The sequence below is a fragment of the Anomalospiza imberbis genome, chromosome 7 (genome assembly GCF_031753505.1).
Source record: "Anomalospiza imberbis isolate Cuckoo-Finch-1a 21T00152 chromosome 7, ASM3175350v1, whole genome shotgun sequence".
In the NCBI taxonomy this organism is placed as follows: domain Eukaryota; kingdom Metazoa; phylum Chordata; class Aves; order Passeriformes; family Viduidae; genus Anomalospiza; species Anomalospiza imberbis.
In genome coordinates, this window is record NC_089687.1 from 19,374,863 (window position 1) to 19,395,155 (window position 20,293).

Consider the following 20,293-nt stretch of genomic DNA (forward strand, 5'->3'; position numbering starts at 1 on the left):
GCAGTTTGATTGTGGATCAATTGAGAAGAAATTGGGATGCTTAGTTATACGAATGGGACTAGAAGCAGGCATGAAAATGGCATCCTTAGAGCTGCATGCAGGTTAAACTTCAGACCTTTTTCTGTTGATGCTGGTTTTTTATACTACACCTGGTGGACTCTTGCTGGTTTTGGAGATTTTCAAGATTTTTCAAAGTCAGCTGAAAATTAGCAGGAAATCCCTAGCAACTAAGGTCCATCTGTTTCTGAAACACCTTTCCAGTGACACAATGGGGCACACAGTTGAACAGTGTTTCCTATGTTAGGGACTGAACTGGACTATGTCCACATTTTGCAAGTGCCGTGCTCACCACTTGTCTGAAGTCAGAGACTGGAGTTACCTGGCGTGGTGAATTTTGTTTCAAGCAGTACTCATGTCTCCTCCTGCAAGCACACAACACTGTTCCCTGGAGCCATGTGGTCTCCAGTGAGTTGGGAAGTAAGGGGCAGGAAGCTGGGTTGAACATTTTGTATTAGCAGGTCAAAGAGCAGCACTCCAATTGAAGGACAGGAAATAAAGTTGTAGTTAGTAGGAGGGCGAGGGACTGAGCCTAGGTTGAATTTGGGAGCTTGGATTGTTGTTTACTTCGGTCTGTGCAAAACTCCTTGCCTTGAGCACTTGGCCATACTACCTTCAGTGCACCAGTGGTGAGTTCTCACCCTGCCTTTGCACATGGCATATGTATGTGCAGACATCTGTGTTTGAAGTGAGTGCAGGCAGGCAAAGGCAGAGAAGTGTGCCAGAGCTGAAATTGCCTTCAAAACTCAAATTGAAAAAATGTGTGAATTCTCTGATTCTCTTGAACCAAAAAGCTGAGTTGTTTCCTTACAGTCACCTACTGCCTACTTCTTTTCCACATTCTACAGGTAGCAAAGGATGCCCGAAGTGACGTTGAGTCAAGCTCAGATGAGGAAGAAACAGTACCTCGCTCAAAGGCCCCACACAGCACTGTTGCCACGAATGGGACCAGCGGTGCCAATGGGACAAACGGGTATCTTACTGGTGCCACTTCCTCAGAGGAGCATTAATCCTTCAGTTCAATCATGAGACACGAACAGAATGAACTGTTTGCTACTGGAAGTAAATTATAAGTTGTGAATGCAGTTTATTCATGTATTTCAGCATCAGAAAAAATTAGGAGTATCAAAGCATTCTGATAGTGCACTGCCATATTTCCTGTTTGTGAATGAAGACAGCACACCATTCTGTATACGTAGGCATGCTGTATGTGTATGTAACTGACACAATGGGAGCAGTATTTTCACTTGTACTCTCTGAAATATTATTTATTTTTTATTCTTTTGGGAACTTCTGGACAAAAGGGAATATCCATTCTCAAAGTTTGTGTCTTGGATTCTTGGTAATGGGGAGCATCATGCTCAGATCTCTTCTGTCCATTCCTGTTGGTTTTGCTGAATCTGCTATAAGTAATAGTTGCTTGATTTGTTACTTACAGTAAGATAGAACATAGCTTTATAGATTTTAGATCTGCTTCAGATATTTTTGCTATCTTTGTCTTTTAGAGTACTGGTTTTAAAATTGCCTATCAAATCACAGTTACTGTTCTTCCAACAATTTGGGGGAAAAAATGTGGTAATTGCGGGATATTATTTTAGCATAATTTAAAATTCAATTTGGTGGTTAACTGCATTAGAAGTAGACTTGATTTGTTGTGCAAATACCCAAAAGCATTGTTGTCAGCACTTAGGATAAATTCATTATTACCTTTTTTTTGGCCTTTCAATTTTTGACCTTTACAGATTTGAGCTTTTTGCAGAGATTCCATGTAAAAAGGTGTTTCTTCAAATGCACCATTCTGAATCCAGACTTATCTCCTGAAATTGTTCTTGCATGTTCACCTGATTGAGAGCAGGGGTGTAATGGAAAAAACAGCAGATGAAAAACTCATTTCTTCCTCGGACTCAGCTCAGTCTAGGTATTGGTCTCAAAATTATTTCCACTTCCTTGGCAGGGTAAAGAGAGAGAAGGCAGAATGTCATACATTACTAAAATTTGTTTATTTTACATGTGTGAGAACTTGAGCAAAATTCACTTAGCATAATTCCTCTGAATGCTCAGCAGTATTTCATCACCTCTACAAATAAAATTAAGGGGTGTCTGTAAAATAATTTTGCATTGCTTTTTCATCCAAGATTTACAAATAGTGTCCCAAAGAAGACATAATAACACCCTAAGTAAACATCTTTTTAAACATTATATACATACTTCTTCCAGTCTCTAGATCAAAGTTTGATGTAGGATGCTAAGGATCATACAGCTCTTTCTGGACACTCCTCTGTGATTTGTGACAGCAGTGCCAAAAGTAGGCAGGGTTCTTGGGTAACAGACTCTATGCAACCTACTGTTCAACAGTATTGTGTGTGCACACAGAACCAATGTGCTTATAGACCAAAGACTTACATACTCTCTCTCTCTCACACACACACACACACACACATATATATGTATAAGTTTAAAAAACGAAGGAAAAAAAACAGGGAAAAAAAATCCCAAGCATGTCTTCTATATACAAAGGGGTTGGAGTGCTGTGTTCAGCTGGAAACCTGAGCCACGAGGTCATTTCTGATTCCTTCCACCTATGCAAATAGTAAAATATAGATGGTTTCTGATGCCATAAAACATGTTTAAAGACTCTATTTTATATAGACTTCATTGAAGAAAGTTGTGTTGTCACTTCTTTCTTTTGAAAACTGAGATTTGTCCTATTCTACTGGTCACTCTTGAAAACTTCTAAAACTTTTATTATCCATAGAAACTCCTGTGTGTTAGGAAAAAGGAGGTGTGCTAATAGCAAGGTTGGAATGGCATGAATGGAAATAGTACCTCAACTTAGTAAAGAATAAAGGTAAGAAAACTCAGAAATTGTAAATCACAAAAGATCTGTCAGTTCTGCTACCCACAGAGAATCTTTTGAAAAAGCCTGATAACCTTGTAATCCAGCAGCTGCACAGCTTATATGTCCATGAGTATATCTGAGGGAGCAAGGGAGCCTTACTTAAATCTCCTTCTCCCCAGAAAGTTTCTCTGCCTCTGATTTTTTTCATCTGTCTCCTATGCGTTTGATGTCATACAGTTTTCTGCAGGGCAGGTTATACATGTGAAAATATGTTGATTGCAATAGAAAGTATCCTATCCATGATGTTTGCAGCTGTGTAGTAAATACTGTAAAGATGATGCCAAGATTTTAAAATAAAACCATCCTGGGATCAATTAAATTAAGATTATAATTTGTGAAATCTGACCTGCTAAAATGGAAACGGAGAGTATCAGTTTAAACACACCTCATTCGTGGTGTTGATTACTACCTCCATTGAACCATTTCCCTTCTGCAAAGATGGTTACAAAAATGGCATTCTGGCAAAATATTTTGTCTTGCATGAGAACAGAATGTTGCTCTGAACTGTCAACATGCACAACATAGACCACATGCTGCAATGTTGGTGATACCAGGGCATAGAGCAGTCCCCAACAACAAGGCCAGGGGCCTTTAGTCCCTGTTGGTCTTCTTCAGCAATGCTCTGTAATGTTCATTCAGATGTAGAGTCAAGGCTACAACCCTTGAGATGATTTACCATCACTACATACGCTGTTAGGGTATCACAGAATCATAGAATGTTAAGGGTTTGAGGGGACCTTGAAGATCATCTAGTCCCAACCTCCCTACCATGAGCAGGGACGCTTCATACTAGACCAGGTTGCTCAAGACCTTATAAAACCTGGCGTTGAACACTGCCAAGATTGGGGCATCCACAGCTTCCCTGGGTAAGTTGTTCAGTATTTTACCACCCCTGAAGTAAAGAATTTCTTTCTAATAGCTAACCTAAACTTTTCTCCTTTTTGCTCCAGTCCTCTTATCAACTTCCTGGCCCTTCTTTGGATGTGCTCCAACAGTTCTATGTCCTTCTTATGTTGGGGACACCAGAGCTGGCTGCAGTACTCTGGGTGGAGTCTCACGAGAGCAGAGGGACAGAATCCCCTCCCCTGCCCTGCTGCCTGCACTCCTGTGGATGCAGCCCAGGATATAATTGGCTTTCTGGGCTGTGAGTGCACACTGATGGCTCACATTGAATTTTTCACCAACCATCACTCCCAACTCTCTCCACAGGGTTGCTCTCAACCACTTCTCCACCCAGCCTGTAGGAGTGCCTGAGATTGCCACAACCCAGGAATAGGACTTTGCACTTGGCTTGCTTGAACTCCATGAGGTTTCCATTGGCCTCCCTCTCAAGCCTGTCAAGGTCCCTTGATCCCCACTGTTAAATGGTGCATCTGGGATTGAAACTCTTCCTCTTCCTTTGAGGTTTAAATTCAGTTGCATCTGTGATATGCTAAAGCATGTATGCAGTTACCTTGGTTCAGCTACCACCCAATGATGTCCTTATCCCCTATAATCCTGGCTTTTTGGAGTCTGTTCTTAGCAGTCTAGGATAAACTTCATACAGGTATGTCTGGAAAGTGAGGTAAGAAATTCAAATGACACATTTGGGGAAATAGGGTAAGAGGAAGCCTTAAGAACTTTCCCAACCTTTGCTAAACAATGACTGATCTTTCAGGCTAGAGGTTTATTGTAAAAATTACAAATTTACACTTTTTTTCTGTCTCTAGTGGGAAGGACCAAGTGATTTAGTGATCAGACATGGCAGTGTGCTTTAATTCATCGTTTCAACTAATGGGTGCGAAAACTTTGGCTTCATCTTCTACTCTGCAGAGAAAATGCCATGCAATTGTTTCCTTTTTCTTTTGAATTTGATTGCTTCTCTGACTAAGAGCTTTGCAAGGTGCATTTGGAGGTCATCAAGTATTTAGAGGTTAATTTCCACATATTTTAGAAGATTGACTGAAATTATTCGCATGGTTCATGGTAAACGTGAGACTTTAAAAGGTTCTGTATATTCACACCTTTTGTAGAATTGTAATTTAGTAATTCTAGAAATGAGAGTTTGTACTCTATAACCTCTCTGTCTTTGAGTTCTATGCTCCTTGTTTATAGTACAGTACATGACACAGTGGTTGAGATGTCAGAGTAGAAAAATGAGGAAATTAGAATTTTTTAGTAAATAGTAAGAATTTGTCTTCTCTCCTAGACAGCCCAGATTACAGTAAAATAAGATTCAGGTTACCCTTTGTGTACTGTTTCCCTTATTGGCATATTTTGTATCAAAAGAAAAATACATGGTGGGTTTGTGGTTTTGTTTTGGTTGTTTTTCATAAAGAAGATTGCAGAAAATGGTAAAAATACCTGATCAAACAATAAGGGTGGACATTGGAGTCTTTTGGGTCTTGATCAATGTTAAGTAGTGCTAGTTTTAAAATACCAAAGTGCCCCATGCTGTTTCCTTGTTGCCCTTTTGTAGTTTTTTCTATCTGTTATTTATTTAATGATTCCAGCAGAATTGGTACAGGTGTCACAGCTTCATATCTCCTGCCTCAGCCTGTGACCATTCTGTGACCATGTGGTTGCCAATGCCCAATGCTTTTTCTGAGACCCAAGTACATGCACTAAAGCTTTGCTTACAGTGGAGTGATTCGTGTCTTAAATCTGGATCTGATTCAGGTGAAAGTCACTTCCTGCTTCTGAACAGGACATGAGGGTGAGAGCCGTGACCCTGCAGCACACACCACTGGTGATCAATGCTGGTTGATTGAGCCACTCCGTGTTTTACACAGAGTGCTCTAGTGGGAAGCCTAATGCCTACTTCATTCATTTTCTCATTACCACAGCCTTCTGTATCTCAGAGAAATATGGGCTACTATTGGTTTTATACAGCTGATGCTTTGGTATTTTCTTAATCTCTTTGCTACCACTCATTTTTGTATGTCTCCTATTGTCTACTTCCTGTGACATTTGTGGGAGAGGAGTATTAAATACTTTTTATCCTTCCTGTAATGTAGACCCTCTTAGGCCTAACTTTAGTGTTCTGCAAACTACAGTTGCCTTTAAACCATGAAGCAAAACCAGTTTGTATTACTTGTTTTGACTGGTTTTGATTTGGAACAGACCTAATGGGAACTTCAGTAAGACAACATTATTCTTTTTTCCCTTTTCTTTTAAAAAGCTCTAGTGGAGGTTTGCAAAGGTGATGTACATGTACAGCCTTTACACTGTAAAGATTTCTGATTGTAGTTGCAATGAAAACACAGCGTTTGAGTGTGTCTCTACAGACTTCTCAATCTTTGAAATTGCTTTCAATTAAAAAACTGGAGGAGATACCATGAGAGTATGTTTTGGAGTCATGTCAGTGATTGCATGTGTCAGACAAAAGGCCAAAAATATTGTCTTATATGACTTAAAATGGGTGCAACAAAACACCTTTTCTGGCTTCTGCTGAGCTTCAGCTTTTTGCTGTTCTGGGGTTTACCTTTACACAAGCTCTCATACCATACTGTGCATGTTGACTGCTGCAAGTCAGGGTGAGGCAGATGACACATTTTCAACTGTGTTTTCATGAAAATCCTGTGCTTGAGCAACTCTTTCAGAAATGTGATGTGTAGGAACTCCACTCTTCTGGATACAGTGATGCACTAGCTAGAAGTCCTTTCATGTGTAGCTATTGTGTGGAACTTTGGGAGCTGTTTTGTCTTTTATTTGACTGGGTTTGGGGTTTTTTCTAATATGTAGAATAATTATTCCTCATAAAATCTCTGGAACCAACCAGTATTGTGGGCTATTTTAATTTGGAGACAGTTTCATAATAAACATAAGTATTAGAAATGTAGATTTTGTTTTCTTATTTTCTTCTATGAGATGCAGACAATGTTTTCCTTTGTTTTGGCTCAAAGATTGTTACCCACACTGTAGACTCCAACACTCTTTGGACAGATCCAAGTATGTTTTTGCTGTGTTCATCACTGCAGTACTTTGTTATTTCTTGTATAAAACTGTTTGTAACAGGAAGTGTTGGAAGATCAAGTTCTCACTATACAAACTAAGTATTTTCATTACCAAAAAAAAGGATATTTTCCAAGGATTTAAACATCAAAATTTTGCATGGTAATAACTCCTGAATCTCTAGCTGAGCCCACTTTGGAAAAGCTGTCTTTTTTCACTCTAGGTGAGCAGAGTTTCTTTAGAAATACACATTCAGATGTTTTCTTTTAGGCGAAACTGCCACTTAGCAAAGCTCCACCTACTAACCTCGTGTGGAAGTGGAGAAAAGAGCCACTCTTGGGAGTGGCTCTCCTAAGGAAAGTCTGCAGCTCACCAGAGTAAAGCCTACAAAACACCATTATCAGGCAGGCTCTGGTGCAGCATTAAAAGATGAAGAGGAAGTAGTTAGAAATGGGATGCCTGAAAAAATTCTGGTAACTTCAGCAGGAAATTTAGGCAACAGTTCTCATAACACAAGTATCAGTCATATAGGGATCTTCACATATCAGCTGAAGTTTTGCCACTGAAGAGAAGTAAACCTGGGGATTTGCATTGTGTTAAAGAACTGTAGATCTTTAGCAATTGTAGTTGTTATATGGCTCTGTGATAATATATAGGGACTCTTGTGTTATATTTAATATAACATTTCAGTTCATGTTTATTGAAGGGATTTATGAAGAGATTTACTTATGTGGAATATTGTCCAGTGGTATGTGTAATGTCTTTTGCTCCCTATGCCAAATATGCTTCTCAACTTACGTCACACAAGGGAGAGCCAATGTGTGCAGAATGCAGCTCAGAATAACATGATAAAGAGGAAGACCTTTATGTTCTGGCTCTAAGTAAAGGTCCTCTGTAAAGGACCCTTTGTACAGGAAACAGTGGCTCTCAGAGGACAGCAGGAGGTCTGCTGCTTCAGGAGAGTTAGAAGGCAGTGACACAATTTCCTGTAGATGTAGAAGGTGAGTGAAGGGAATACAAATGTGTAGCTGTACCAGATGAGCAAATTTCTGCATGACTCAGTAGCTCATCATGCTGTGATGGACAGAGGTTGGGAGCTTATGTGGAGGGAAGTTAGTCCCAGCTTTGCTATTGTGGGTGGAGGGTTCTTGTTTCCCTAAGTTGTGCTGGGGTTTTTGGTCTTTTTGGTGATTCATTCTGCTGCAGCTAGTCCTGCCCCTGGACAGATTTTACATTGTCTACTCTTGTCAGCTAGTAACCTTTTTACATGGCTTAAGTGGGTTTCACAGAATAGGATGCCTGTTTGTGTTTTATGCCCAGCTTCTCCAGCCCCGAGTCTGCCAAATCAGTGATGATTCTTGTAGAGGGATTTCTTAAATGCAGAGTTGTGTGCAACACTGACATGTTCCTGAGGTTCTGACTTTCAAAGGTAATTGTTTACATGTGACACAGAACTGCTAGCTTTTAGTCCCTGGAAAGTGCAATATATAAGTACGTATTAGAACTTGAGTATTGTAGGTTTTGTAAGAGCAACATGACCTACTTGTAATGTTACTGCTGTAGTTCACTTATCAGATGAAAAGGTAATGAATGTACTCTTTTAAGCTACTGGCTGGCAACATATATTTGCATTCCTAAATTAATGCTCTTTCATAGACATCTGAAAAACACCATAGTGTGTGGGTTTTTTTATAGTTTTTAAAGACTTCAAAGTGTAAGGTACTCTCCCTAGAAAATACTGTGCAGGTTATTTCTCAATTTTTCAGAACAACCAAGCAAAAGTCCCTGCATAACTGCCACATTTCTTGCATATTTACAACAACTTTTTGCAATCTCCCCTCACAAAATCCTGAAATCCAAAGAAGAAATGTGATCCTTCCTTAATTAAACTTGTGTCAGCTTTTTCACATTAATCTTAACTAGTATTTTATGTCCTATTTCCGAGCCTATAATGAAGATAACCTCACCTTTTAATTCCCAGTAACGGTAATTTTAATTACTCTTGGTCTCCTAAGGTATCTTTGAAAGAGCTGCTTCCCACCAGAAAGGCTTGCTTTTTCATAGTTACTTTTGCTTAGTCCCTCATTTAGGCTTAATTTAAACTTAATTTATCCAAAGCCTTTAGGTGTTCCTGGTTCTCATTTTTATATGTGGTTTCTCATGGACTATCTCCCAAGTGAGATCACTGCCTATAGCTGTTACTTTATGGGACAGTCTAATCATATTTCAGTTCCAGAAAAGGATTTGCATGTAAATAGTCTAGCTCACTTACACGTCCAACATTTGGCCCTTCAGCAATGTTGAGGAAGTGATGACCCAAGTTGTGGCACCCCCTGGACTGGGTGGATGTAAACAACAGCCAGGACTGCTGTCCAGAGTAGAAGTAGCTGCCTTTTCACATGATTTTTGTAAATAACTGTTTCACTTTAATACCAATTTCCTACTAACTGAATCTCATTTTTTCCAAGGCTTTTTGTTAAGGAGCATGTGAACCACTGAGATTACATATAGTTGAGCTGTGATGGCACTACTCTTGCAACTTGTCCAAGCATCCAGCATAAACACAGCTGCTTTGCATAGAAGAACTCCTCTATAAGATTTGACAGGTAACTATTATAGACTGCTAACTGTATTATTTGGGAGAAGAAGAATGTGTTGCTAACAGCAAAGGGAAATAGCAGGAGCAGTTGGGAACAGTAAACCATCTTTCTTATGTAAATTGCATTCACATTGACTTTGGATTTCATATTTTGATTCAATGGGATGCCATTAGCACAAGATTTAGTAAAGGTGATCCCTAGGATACTAGTGTCCCAAGCAGACTGTCAGAATTGTGGACTAACCTTAGAGAAGGCTGGAGCCTAAAAGGATGGGTAATTGCTGCAGAGTTGCAGTTGACAGCATTGAGAATTGCATGCCAGAAGAGGATTTTCCTCTTTCCTTTAGAAACATGAGTTTGTCAGATGGCTTATCTACCTTTGCAATAAGTGTAGGAAAATACAGGCCAGTAAGTCATGCTGATACAATACTAAAAAAATAAAATGTACCGATTTGCTGTGTTGTCTTTCTGTTATGAGGTTGTGTCATACATGGAGTTAAACAATCAAAATTCTCTCATTAGCTTTGCATGGGAAGATAAGTATTAGTTGTTTGCCTATGAGGTGAGCATTTACATTAATGTATTGTGCTGTATCTTAGCTAGTTAACCACCCATGAGGTCACCTATCACTTTGACCTATTCCTCACTTAGCCAAAAGGCTAATGTATGCAGTCTTCTCTTAAAAGCCTGGATTCCTTTATGGATTACCATAAAGCAATTGCCATCAGGATGAAGTGTAGCATGTTTCTATATCAAAATAGTGATACACAGCTGGTGTTCTAACAGACCCATTTCTCTGCCCAGCCAGTTATTCCAGCTGAAGCTGTGGTGTAGAAGATAACGGATAATGAAGAATTGAGGCCATGATCAAGTAGCCAGTGCAAAATAATCCATTGAGGCAAGTCAGTCAAAGAGCATGTTTCCACATAGAGAGTTATCCATCAGTCACAAAACAGGTGAGTCAGTAGCAATTTGCACTGTTCAACATGCTGTGATAGAAGAGGAAGAAAATCACACTGAAGCTAATTGTATCTTATTTCAATTAATAATTTCAGTGCATAACTATTTATATATATCTATAAAAATGTCATATGAAAAACCACATGCTTGCATGACTAAATACTATTTTTAGCTTCTGTCAGTCTCCCCAACAACTTTTGAATGTGTTGCTCAATTAGTCCAAATTTGAAAAGAAGATTGTGTGGCAGTTATCCCTGTCCTTATAATGTACTTAAAGTCAGCAGTCAGGTACAGAGAACCACAGATGAATGCACTGGACCAAGAGTAGGCAGGGTGCAGGTGGTGTTCTGCAGCTTTAGCAGCAGCAAAGCAGGAGCCAAACTGGCATAACTCAGGAGTGGTTCTATGGCTCTGATGCTTAGACTGTCAAGAAGAGCTGAATATCACAGTGAAGAGAATGGCACTGTTCAAAGACAAACCCACAGATCTGTAGGAAATCAGGCTTCATTGCCTCTGCTTCTGCTGCAACAGCTCATTTATAAGCTCAAGACTCTAAAGGGGTCTCTGTGTATAGAGCTGTCCAAGTAATTAGGGATAATATGGATAAAAAGCATGTAATGTCCCTGTCTGGCAGTCAGAACCATTCCTCCCAACCCTTCAGGCATACAATCCTGTTTTAGCAGTAATGCCTCATATAACTGAATGCAACTATTGCTTTCAAAAAGGTAAGACTAATACCACAATCATTTAGTATAGCTTATTCACACTGTTAAAATACATACTCTTACTCTGCCTGTGGGACTGATTTATGCGTGCATATCTTTGTTATGTCAAGTTCCACAAGCCTTTTAAAAAGTTATAAAAAGTTATAAATCACAAGTGAGTTCACAGCAATGTTATGGCATTACAATGACAAAACTAATTTAGACAGTTTCAAGGTACTGAATAAATTCAATTTATTGACATATTAGAGAAGACAGTATGACACAAGCACAGCATAACTTCCATGTCTTTTTTTTATTTTCACAAGTGTAGCCAACACTTGTTTGCTTTTCAAGATACATCTAACAACATCTAAGAGTAACCACCTCCACTCTTGTTTGAATAGCGTGTAAAAGAACTGTTCTGTTAGCCAGGACTCTCACAGTAATTTGATTTATTTTAAAATCTGACCTCCAGCTAGCATACAAACAATAGTGATTAAATACATTTAATACATATGTTATTAACATTTAATGTTACTCTGTCTTCCCAGCAGTCTTTAAATTCATAGGGTATTTCTAGTATCTCATAAATTCAACACTTTTCCCCCAGATTTTTACAAATGAGATAAATTTGATAAGGTGCTGAGCACCAGTACATCAGCAGTTTACTGTATGGTCAGCATTAGTTCATGGCCCATGCATTTCAGACTTGATCCTTGGTAGCTAAGTATGGGTCAGCACTTTGAAAGGGAAAGCAATGTTCAGCATTGGGCAAAATGATTTATGAAAAAAGCCTTTGCTGACCTTCATTAAAATCTATGTCTGCCTTAAGATCCTGCTAATAAATGGAGCACCAGCATTAGCTGATTGTGTGTCACAGCCTCTAAGCTGCATATTGCTTTTGAGCTCAAGAGCTTTCCCATCTGTTCTTTGGGACATTTCAGTCTGTATCTGTGTACTATCCAGCATACAGGCTTCCCAATAGCTGTACCTGTTGGGTCAGTCTATTGTGTTATTGTCTTCACTATTATTTGATATCACTGTATTGTGAAGCTTCTTAACAAACAGAAAATAGAAATAAAAAATTCCAAATTAACACAGATCCAGGTGTGTGGCATTCTATAAGCACTAAGTGCACATTTAAAACAAAGGTTTTAAAATGTCAAGACAGATCTTCCACTAGAATGAGGCTGTTCGTGGAAGTCACAGGCCAGTTTTACTCATATTTTAGAATAAGTAAAGAAGCACATGTATTGTATACACATTCCTAGCTTTAACCCACTTTTGGAATGCCTGGCTCAGTTTTAGTGGAACTAAGGTCTCTGATTTGCTCTGGCAAATACAAGCAGGCACGTTATTCTAGCTCCAAAAGGAGTTGTAAAGGTTTGTATTACACACAATAAATATTCCAAACTTCTTGCTTAGGCATATGCACAGGGCATTTACAACATATTCTCTAGCAAATCATTTCTAAGAATGTATATTCCAATAAAGTAGCTGTCACATATTTTATGTTCTGTGCACAGCAAGCTTGACAAATTCATTTTATCACCAACTATTTATGCCAGCGATTAACAAGAAAAGAAAATGGCACTAAGTTTGAACATCTATCTTCATTACTACTCAAAACATTTCACTTTCTTTCTCCTGTGAACATGATCAAATCACATGTTACAGGGGGTGTCTGAGCAAAACGTACACCCTTAATGATTAAACAGCTCCATTTGAAATCAAGGAAATGAGGAGGTTATGTTCTGCCTGTCCTTTTGCTTTTATACTACAGCTGTAAACTATTTGGTGGAGCATGCTGAAGTTTCCTTTCAGAGCAGCTCAGAGGTGCTTGGCACAGACAGGTGAAGTAGGACAAGGGTATGATTCAAAATGGACAGTCATTCTGGGTGTGAGGGCAATGCCCTTAGTGAGAAGCCAGAAGGGACAGGCTTTTCCCCATGGAAGGTAAGGGCTTCTGTACAAGGAAGACATGCCAACAGCAGCCATGCCTCGAGAGGTGACACAAGTGGGAAGTGCACAGCTGGCTCAATACATTTCTTTAAACTCCTGGCTAGTCTACTGCCAGCCATAAAAATGCCTACAGCATTCTCTTAGTGGTAGAAGCAATTAATTGAAAGAAATACCTGCAACTTAAATGCTGTTAATCTGATTGAAAAGGAAGCAAATGCACTAATGAACAATGAGACCCCTGAAGTCAGGCTCCCATGCCTCGCCTCTTTGTACCATTGCCAGTTACAGAATTCTCAGAGAGGACACAGGGTTTGTCCTGAGGAAGGACACAAAGCAGAAACTGAGGATTTGTTTTATTTGAGATGTCATTATAGTAATGCTTAGTAATTCTCTGCTGTCATTCTGTTCCAAAATTGCAGTGTACTGTTCTTTGTGTATAACTGGCTGTAACACAAGAAAAAAAATCAATAGGGCACACCAAGGAAAATGATGCACTACTTAGAAAACAGCAAATTATGCCCTATAGGGAAGAAGAAATTGAAGATTGTCTCGTTTACTTTTTTTGTTACATTGTGCTCCTAGATGAGGGCGTAGTCTGTGGTGCATCCATCAAGCTATATGGTTAGGTTTAGACAAACCAAATTATTTAAAATACAGTTCACATGTGACTGGGAAATATTCCCAACTGTACTAAGAATATCTTACCAGATCAGATAATATCTGAACACCAGATTTACACATGCCTAAATGACTAGGTCATACATATTAGTTTTTGATTCACTAGAATATCTGGGACTGAACCTAGTCAAGACTTTATTTGAACTATGGTATATTATCAAATGAAGCATTTTATTTCTTGTTGCAACAGTCCTTTTAAATATTCTGTAAAAATGAAAACAGTTTAAAGGATAAAAAAAGAATATTTTCAGTCAAAGCTGAGCATTGTGGTAAAAGTCTTCTTGATAAGATGCAAAATACACACATGATTTATTTGACACCACTCTGTTTCATACTGTAATACATTATACTTCATTGTACTTTAATACATTATACATTGTAATATAGGCTTTGCCATCTCAAAAGAATTCCAATGACAAAGTTTAACAGACCAGAAGAAAAACAACCATTTAGATGCATGAATAGAAATGTTAACACTGTAGAGTACAAGTTAGGGTAAAAATCAAGACAATGACTATTACACAAGCAACTGAAGTAAGTGCTAAGCTTCAGCACACTTTTTTTTTTAGTAGGTTTCAGGCCTATTTCAACTACACAGAAACTTGAAAGAGACATCAATGGTTTTGGAAAAGATACACAAACTACAGAAGGTAGTTTATTTTGATTATCTCCCGTGGCAGCTAAATACAAACCATTACATCATTAATGCTTGTAATGGATCAAAATTTACATGTCCAGAGACATTCTTTTAAGGCAGTAGTTGGTGATACTATTGTTCAAAGAATGATCCAAAATGTGTCCAGAAAACAGTAGACTAAAATACTGCTTTCATTATCTTTATTTAGAAATTAGGCGTCAGACATAGATAAAGACACCATTTCACCAACAGGAAGGGAGTAAGAGTGCTCTACTCTTATTAGCCAGAAAGAGAGGTACAAACCAGTTTCATGCAGACTGCTTATACGATAAAGCAGTGAAAGCTTTTCTGATGTTGGCAACAAATGCAGAAAAATTGTTAGTTTCTCTCAGTTTAAGCTGTAACTCTGCAATACAGTCCAGAGGAGGAGTACAGGAAGTCACTAAAATGACACAAATTTGCAAAAGATTACACTACTATTAAATGAATAAATCAATACTAGTGTTTTCCTGCACCTATGAAATACTGATGTAGTTTTTTATCTTTTTATGTTTTCGCTTCCACCTGCATTATTTTTGAGAAGCCTCATTTTCTTTCAGCAAAGAAAAAGCCTCAAAGAACATAACAGGTTTTCTGATTTACTGACCTCCCACTCAGTGCTGTGCTCCTGCCTGAATTGTTACAGCAATTCCCAGGAATCCATAGCCTGCTCAAAAACTGAAACATGTTCCTAAACCGTTTCGTTGTTATGCAGGTTAGCAGATTGTAAACTGATGTAGCCCAGCATGTGATAGACTTCTAACTTCAACAGTTTAAATCTGAATTAGTAAAACCAGAAATCTGCTCAGTTCCTACCTAGAGGCATGGCAGAGCCCCAGCAGCATCTGTCTAGAAGCTATCCAGCACTCAAATTCCATAACTGAAGTAAAATCCATATAGACAGACCAGCTTTGAGATGCAAAAGGCTGTGCCCTTACAGAAGGGGAATGCTGGATTTCAAGTTTTATTCTTTCACCTATGTCACCCTTTTTCTGCCCTCTAGGCCTCTGGAACAAGTTGAAATATGCCTGTCAGCATACACACCCACTGTAGCAGAAACGAACTATAAATGAAGCAGCCTCATCTCTGTATATGGTCCTTCTCTTGCTTTGCTTGATACAAAGTAAACAGCATCTCCATAAATGGAGGGCAGTGAATATAAGTACTCATATTGTCATGTAAGTTAACAAGACAAACATAATTAAAGAAACAATATTACCATTGCAAGATTTTTCATTTGGCAATTGGAAGATAAAAGATTACAACTAAACTGCACTTTACTCCTCCCCTTTTTTCAAACAGAGGTGTCAGATTCAGTCCTCTTATTTAAGTATTCAAAATTCACATACCTTCATAGTCCCCTTGTTCATTTATGGAAAGGGTACACATGTATGGCTTATCAGGATCTTTGTGGTCAATGTGTCTGAATATGAACTGCAATTGCTCATCTAAAATAAACACAAACAGAATTAATTAACACCACTAAACTCTGCTGCAGAGTCACAATGATGACTAAAAATCACAATACAAAGTTAGTTTCAATTAATATTCTTAGAACACTGACAAATTAAGCAACCCTGGCCTCTTTGCAAGACAAGTGCATTTTAGCATATTTTGCCATTTGAGGGACAAATGCAGTAGCTGGACTAAGCCAACTGATCAAGCGTGTAAGCTGTGTGCTCTTCACTGCACAATCCAACATGAACCGCATTGTATCAGTGCGCACAGAAACTATGGAAAGTACAGAAACCTACCTGGAATTCTACGCATCTCCAATGCAAGATGCTCTTTAAACAATGTTTTAATCTTGCTCACTTGTTCCACTTTCTCCTTGGCAGCTTTATTTTTCGAAGATTTCACTAGAATTTAAAAGTCCATTGTAAGTATCAAAGGCAAAACAAGCACATAAAAACCATTTAGAGCAGCAGAAAAGCCACAAAGAGCAAGTGTTAAAAACAACCTGTCCTTAAGAAAATTTACTTATTGTCCATTTCTTACTTACTTTCCATTTTCTTCATCAACTCTTCTTTAAGCTCTTGGATGCTGTCAGTCAAGTTCTTCTGCTGCTCTTGTTCTTGATTTAGCTTTGATTTTATTTCTGACAACTGCTCTTCCTTTTCTGCTATGTATTTGCTCTGCTGGAGAATCTCTGAAAGGAGGCAAGAGAATATGAACATATACAGTTGATTAAGTATGTCCCTGCTATTTAAAACTTTAGTAGTTTGAAATTTTTTGTATTAATAAAACACAGTGGAATGCATGCTACCATAGCTGCAGAGAGAAGTCAGCTTAACTACACCAAGAGCATCAAATGCAAACTTAAAGTGAAAGTTATTCCTAAGAGAAGCTACAAAGTATGGAGCTGCTCTGATATTTTAATGAGGTGAAATTTGTTTCTGGTGCCAGCACTATAAACATCTTCAAAGCATGAAGATGGTGGCTCCTGCCCAGAGGTAATGACAGAAAACCAAGAATGGAAACACTGACTGATAAGAGAGTTGCAATCATTTTTACCTGATATTCTGAAGTTTACAACATTCAGCCAAGTTAACCCTAGATTGATGAGCTGACAGTATTCTCTTAGGAATTTGGGAAACACATAAATAACAGTACTTGGCTTTACTAAGCAATTTAATTTACTTTTCCTACTGCAGTCAGGAAATTCTGATACTCTATTGTCTTAAATACCTATGCTCTATGCAGAAAACATATTTTTGCATCATCAAGGAAGTTTTTCAACAAATTGCTTTCGACTTGAAATTTACATTGTAAATTCATATTGTAACCAACCCAGTATATTTGGGTTTAATTCTGTCTTCACATTTAAAAAGGTAAGTAATAACATCAGAATTAAGTTAAACATACCACTCATGTGTATTAAACTAATTTTATAAAGGTTGGACACAATAAATAACTGTACCATTGTTATACTCGTGAATTTTGTCAATCATCAGGTCCTCTTCTTTCAGCTTCTTGGACCATTTCTCTGTAAGGGAAAGTTACTTCAGTTATCTGAAGAAGCTTGATGACAAGTAGCAAAAAGCAGAGTTAACAGGAGCATAGAGTCTTTGTACCTGAAAGAGCTTCTAAAGTCTCCTTGCACAAATCTCTCAGCGCTGAAGTCTGATTGTTCTGTTCTGTGCCATAACTGATTTTAAACTGGATCCAAAACTCTTTCATGTCTCTTTCAAAGAGTGCTACTTCATCTTCCGCCTGTGCATTACCCATACCGCTGTACCAAACCTGGCAGAGAACAGACGCAGCGTCAGGACACGGGAGGCAAAGGCAGCAGGGGTAACTCCCAGGACAAACGCTCAGGGCTGGTTTTACCGCCCCGCTTGCCGTTCAAACCTCTTCGCGCAAGTTGTTTTTGTTGCCACCGTCGGCTCAGTGGGAGCCGCGTTTCCCTCGCAACTCTCCCGGCGCTCGGCCAGGGGGGGTTTCCCCGCCGCCCCCTCCCCGCCCGCCGGCCCGGGAGCCGCCCCCGCTGGGCCCGGCCCGCACCCACCGCGTCCGAGCCGCGCCGCTTCCCGCCACCAACGGCCGCTCCCGCCCGCCCCGCAGCAAGCGCGCCGCTGATTGGCTGAGCCCGCCCCGGGCCCGCCGGGCCGTTGCTGCGGTAACGGGCGCGAGGCGCGGCCGGCGTGAGGGGCGCGGCCGCCATGGTGGGGCGGGGCCGCCATGGTGGGGCGGGGCCGGTGGGGGGGAACAGCCTGTTCAGTGCTGAACAAACAGCGGGGCTCATTTTCGCTCCTCTGAAGCCACAGCTTGTTCCCAGTGTCTGGTTTTGCTCATGGAATACATTTGCGGTAACCGGTCTTAAATTTTGTGAGTTTCCGAATTGCCTTTTAATTTTCCCGGCTTGAATTTTCTCAAGAATGTGGATGAAGCTCGTTCCGACAGGAGAATGACGTGCGGGGGTAGTTGCAGTCCTTTTTGGTGCGAACAAAACCAGCATACAGTAGCCCTGCCTGTACCCAAACATTTGCCATAAACGTCTGTCATAGTGAGTTTGCTCTTTATGACAGTGTGACTGGTTTTTCTCCAGTTGTTTATAGTCCCTTTTAGCTCTTGATAAGCACTAGTTTGTGATCCAAAGTAGTAGCCTTCATTTTATTATGAAAGCTTTAATAACTTTGTTACCATAGCTAATTAATTTGTCCTAATTTTAGTTTATGCCAGTGCTATTTAGGTAAGACCAGAATAATGTATATTTAGCATGACTTTGAGGATTGCTGACTAATTACTGTCTGCCACCTGTGCAATGCTTAGTAAAGTCTGAGCTGGCACCACCAACTATTAGTTCTGTTACTCTTATACAAACTTCTTGTATAAACACTTTTACCCCACTGCATTCCTGTCTCGTTTGAGTTGGACACACTGTTCTCCAGATTTCACAGTTTCCTCAGCATTGTTCCTAAAGCTAATAGACCCCTGTTTCTTACCTGCTTCACACCTAAATGTACTGCAGTTGGGCTGGTGCAGGGATGATTACCTAGTCACATATGAATTTGGGCACTATGGACCTATACCTTATGCCATTTTTTATTTAGGAATGTTTCTTGCCTAGCCAAGTACGTGCCATTAATATAAAGTTTCAGTGTTGCTCCTAACATTATTAGCCTTTATTTTCTGACCTCATCACTTTCTAAATATGCAATTTTCCCAGGCCCTGGCATTGAGTAAATACAAGTTAAACTAATCTAAACAAGTCCTATTTTCTAATACATAGTCTTTTGGTGGGTTCTACAGCTGGTTAACACAGATAATGGGTTCACCCCATAGCAGCAGACACTAGCTAAAAAATGTTAGCTATCTTTTCTTCATCAGTGAAGTTCTTCTAGACTCATTAGTCCTATTCCTTTGTTTTAGACTTTCACCGTTTCAGACTAAATATAGCCTGTGACATTTACTGGCAGAATCCATACCTTAATTAATCTCTTTTCCAATTCATTTAGAGGTTTTGAGAGACATGAACTGTACTATAACCTATCTTCAACCTTTCCCACTACTGTCCACCATCAGTTTACCAAGTGTGTGTTTCAGGGAAGCACAGTGATTTTGGCACGTTTCAGTTCAAACTGATGGTTTTTGCCAGCTACAAACAGGAATATGGCCTCATGGCCTAAACTAGTGCAGGTCAGATGCTTCTGCAGTCCTCTTCTGCGTCTGATTCAAGAGGCTCCATAGACAGAAATGCTGGCAGCCAATCCACCATAACTCTAGCCCAGACAATTGTTCTGAAATGTTGTTTTCCAAATGTCTGTCCTAGCAAGCCCCGGAGTAGTCATGGATGGAAAAAAGTTTCAACAATGATTTACCCTATTTTTAACACTATGAGCTTGGCTGGAGACCATTATTTGTGCTATTTCTGCATTTTCCAGCTCTTCATGGGTGTCCTTTTAACCCCAGGCTACTTGGTTAAACTCAAGGTTCCAAGGGGCACAGCAGTAGCCGCAGGGTGACAGTTCCCTGTAGTCAAACTGAAGGGCAGAATGTTGCCAACAAAAATCTGCTGCTTTATTTTATTGGTAACAGAAAGTCAGTCCTGGGCAGTTCAGTGCTGGGTTAAAAGGCAGCTGAAATGTCTAGCTCAGGGTTGGAGAGCTACTGCAGCTTATAAGGACATTCTAAAGGATCACAGAATTAACAAAATGGTACTAATAAACTGACTCAGCTACTTCTTGTGGCAGGTTTCTGACTCCCTGGGCTATGGATGGCATAGGGCTAGTTTTAAGAATTAGAGCAGGCTAGTTTCAGGGATTAGAGAATGACAGTAAGATAGGAATCTTATTGGAAAGGGAATTGAAAAAATGGGTTGGAGA

The 20,293-nt window shown here is 39.5% G+C and overlaps 3 protein-coding genes across 7 annotated transcripts in view; 2 read left to right on the forward strand and 1 right to left on the reverse strand.

Moving 5' to 3' along the window:
• The window catches only part of CERS6 (ceramide synthase 6), a 101,875-nt gene extending 95,099 nt beyond the window's left edge, over positions 1-6,776 (forward strand). For all 5 annotated transcript variants that reach the window (XM_068195781.1, XM_068195782.1, XM_068195780.1 and 2 more), the window contains one exon: positions 906-6,776. In XM_068195781.1, the coding sequence (XP_068051882.1) occupies positions 906-1,067 (162 nt within the window). In that variant the 3' untranslated portion in view covers positions 1,068-6,776. The remainder of the gene's footprint in view (positions 1-905) is intronic.
• A 7,836-nt stretch (positions 6,777-14,612) lies between these two features.
• Positions 14,613-17,876, reverse strand: SPC25 (SPC25 component of NDC80 kinetochore complex). Its single transcript, XM_068195784.1, has 7 exons — positions 17,820-17,876; positions 17,543-17,711; positions 17,389-17,454; positions 16,471-16,617; positions 16,223-16,327; positions 15,818-15,916; positions 14,613-14,871 (listed from the first exon to the last, which is right to left on the reverse strand). The coding sequence occupies exons 2-7, from the start codon at positions 17,694-17,696 to the stop codon at positions 14,738-14,740; spliced, it is 705 nt and encodes a 234-aa protein (XP_068051885.1). The 5' UTR covers positions 17,697-17,711; positions 17,820-17,876; the 3' UTR covers positions 14,613-14,737.
• A 284-nt stretch (positions 17,877-18,160) lies between these two features.
• G6PC2 (glucose-6-phosphatase catalytic subunit 2) overlaps positions 18,161-20,293 on the forward strand; it is a 31,766-nt gene continuing 29,633 nt past the window's right edge. The window contains exon 1 of the mRNA XM_068195801.1: positions 18,161-18,296. The gene's annotated coding sequence lies outside the window, so the exon portion shown is untranslated. The remainder of the gene's footprint in view (positions 18,297-20,293) is intronic.